The sequence below is a fragment of the Bos indicus genome, chromosome 20 (assembly GCF_029378745.1).
Source record: "Bos indicus isolate NIAB-ARS_2022 breed Sahiwal x Tharparkar chromosome 20, NIAB-ARS_B.indTharparkar_mat_pri_1.0, whole genome shotgun sequence".
NCBI lineage: Eukaryota > Metazoa > Chordata > Mammalia > Artiodactyla > Bovidae > Bos > Bos indicus.
Window position 1 is genome coordinate 9759681 of NC_091779.1, and position 3072 is coordinate 9762752.

A 3072-nucleotide genomic window follows, 5' to 3' on the forward strand; every position below is an offset into this window, starting at 1 on the left:
GAATTGAGAATATTTCCAAGATTGTGTATTAAACAGTGGTAATTATTGGGTCTCACACTCTTAGAGCTGCTAAAATGGCTATTTACCTTCCTCTGGACATAAAACAACCCCCAAAGAGTCTACTTTTTTAACCAATACATAACTTCTAATAAAGGAACTGTCAAAACAAAATTCTTAATTTTTCAAATTGCTCTTAATGTGACTAAAGGCTGAAATAATTTCTCTATTGTTCTCCCTGTTTAAGGGTTCTAGCTGAAGGTTTTAATAAACAAAATGTATCAACTCAACTCCAATCATCTTCATTTCATCTCTCTCTCTCTTCTCACACACACACACACAGCACCCACACACACATCCATACACACAAACACACATACTTCACACACCATTGCAATCAAAGGAAAATAATATACCAAAGTTTGTGCAGCAAACTCCTAATTAATGATGAAAGCTCCTCGGAGTCCTGGTGCTGTTTTCCCAGTGGACCTCTATTTTAAAAACATTTTTCTTTGAAAACAACAGCATGATTAATCCCACCATTCCTATCTAAATTATTTATGCAGAAACAACAATGCACAATGAGCAATTATGAAAAACACTTTATTATGTATAATTTGTACATGCTTCAATTTGTGATGCTTGGGTGATTTATTTTCCAGGTTGTGATGTCATCTGTCAAGATTTTACCTGATCTAATTTTCATCCTGTCATGCCACCTACAAAAATACAATTTTCAAAGTGAAGTTCTTCCTCTTTGCTTAAATATTCACTTTTAAAAGTTTGTCAGACAGAGAAAATAAGAATAGAATACTTTGTACACAGAGCCACACCATACAAGGCATTACCCTTCACACAGTAACATCTAATGTGTTCTTTTTATTTGGAAACAGCAGGAAGACAGCCCCCTTTTCCTTAGAGGGAAATGCAAACTTTGTTGCTAAAGCCAGACTCCAGGGATGAAGGTGTGGTCCCCTGGGGAAAGTGGGGAGGGGGCTTATGGAGAAGCGTGGGTGCCTCATAAGCACTTCAGGAGGAAGGAATTGCAGGAGGTTCCTCGGGGACAGTCACACAGCTTCCCAATCCTAGCTCCTTTCCGCACGGCGCACTGCTCTCCCGCGTCACACTGCAAACAACACAATGTATAGTCATGCCGCACAAGCACACCTGTGCTCCCAACAGGCGCGTCGCCCCATCAACAGAGTCTGTCTCTGGGGAGGGACAGATGAACCCTACCACACCACCGTGGGTCTAAGTATAGTCAGGCTTGAAACAAGGAGAGCCTTGGGCTTGTTATTTGAGAGAGAGAACATAAAAAGTAAGAAATTTAAATTATTAAACTCTCCTACTGTGTTCTACCTTTTTCAGGGTACCTTTCCTGGGTCCTCCAATTGCTCATCAAAAAAAAAGTCAACCAAACCTTTTCATCTAAGAAATAAACAATAGACCTTGCAATCCTTGCTCCCTGTGTCCACCTTCTCATCCCAAGAAAAAAAGATTAAAATGTGTGTGTGTGTGTGTGTGTGTGTGTGTGTGTGTGTGTGTGATTCAAGGACGGTGAACAGACAGGAATCAAGATTTTTTACTTGAACTTAGGTTTTTAAAAACTGGCAGTGCTTCAGAAGGCAGGAAGTAAATTAGAGGAACAAGAACTGACTAGATTCAAGGACTCTTCCACTCAGAGAATTCTTTGGGAGGTTTTAAAAAAAAAAAAAAAAAGCGTATTTTCAGGAAATACTGCTTTCCACAGAAACCCAAGGGCAGATTCCTGGTACCAGTTGTTTGATGTTCCAGAATGGCCAATCTATTCTTTAACTTTAGAGACCAAGAGAAAAGGGTTGACACAGTGGAAGCAAAGGGGAGCCCACGAACTCTGCAAACCCATTATCTGAATGAATAGCCACATCCTGGGAAGAAGCTGATGTCTAAGGAAGGTTCAAGGGGGTGCATTTCCTCGTAGAAAAGCACAGGGAGGGGTGACCCCAAAGCCTTACCATGGGGACTTGGCCATACTTCTTCTCATAAATTGGAATACGTTTACTCTTGAGCTTCTTCAGAACTTCCTGCAGCGCTTCAATCTGCAACACACCGCCCCCCGGATCCCCAAGTTGCCGCCTTGGCTGTGCGCCCAGCCCAGGTGCTCACTTCCAGCCCTAGTTATAAGGAACCGGGGTACCACACACTCCTCCCCTGGACTCCGCAAAGAGGGACGTTCGAGGGGTGGAAACTTAGCGAGCGCTGTCCCACGTACTGACCGCAGGGCCAGGAGCTGCAGAGACTCCTGTTGCTCTGAGGAGCCGGGATCAGGGATTTGCTCCACAGACTATCTGGAGCCCATGGGCTCAAGACGTTCTTCGAGTGACAGCGGGAGCCGGGGATTTGTGCCCACCTCCCCGGACCCTGAATCTAAGAATCGGGGTGGGGAGGCAGGGAGAGAGAGAGACGCGTACAAAGCAAGGAATATCGCGGCAGCCAGGGGAGTCCGGGGCGAGGGGGTACCGACCAGCTCCTTCTCATGGGAGGCATCCTCCACGGCGGAGTAGATGTCCAGGGCTCGCGGCTGGAGCTCGGCGTCCTCCTGGGCTAAGGCGCCCAGCAAAGGTAGCAGCAGCAGCAGGGCGGCACCCAGGAGGGGCAGCAGGCGCAGACGGGGGCTCTCCATGGTGCTGAAACTCGGCGCTACTCGGGCACCCTGCGCTCCCACCTTTTATAGCGAGCCTGAGCCGGGGCGCAGGGAAGAAGGAGGGGGCGATGAAGGAAGGAAGGGGGTGTGGAGGAGGGTCCGGGTCAACCGTCTGTAGGCAGCGCTTCGCCGCCGCTTGACGTCAATGCCCGCCGGGCTCCAGGCGCCCCGGAACGAGGTTCTGCGCACAGATGGGCAAGAGCTCGGAGAACCGGGACCCTGCGCCCCCAAGTGCTGTCAGCCCCGCGGCAAGGGACGCTCCCCTAGGGGCCTGAGCTGAAGGCCAGGGGCGAGAGGTGAGGGATGGAGAGCGGGAGGGGACTAGGAAATGGAAAATGCCTTCGAGTCGAGGCACAGACTGAAGCATCCCTCCCCACCACCTAGCAGCCGAG

At 48.6% G+C, this 3072-nt stretch overlaps 1 protein-coding gene across 1 annotated transcript; it reads right to left on the bottom strand.

Annotated features, from left to right (window-relative positions):
• Positions 1-584: 584 nt before the first annotated feature.
• On the bottom strand, positions 585-2861 carry CARTPT (CART prepropeptide). Its single transcript, XM_070774955.1, has 3 exons — positions 2501-2861; positions 1992-2075; positions 585-1123 (listed from the first exon to the last, which is right to left on the bottom strand). The coding sequence occupies exons 1-3, from the start codon at positions 2657-2659 to the stop codon at positions 1016-1018; spliced, it is 351 nt and encodes a 116-aa protein (XP_070631056.1). The 5' UTR covers positions 2660-2861; the 3' UTR covers positions 585-1015.
• Positions 2862-3072: the final 211 nt, after the last annotated feature.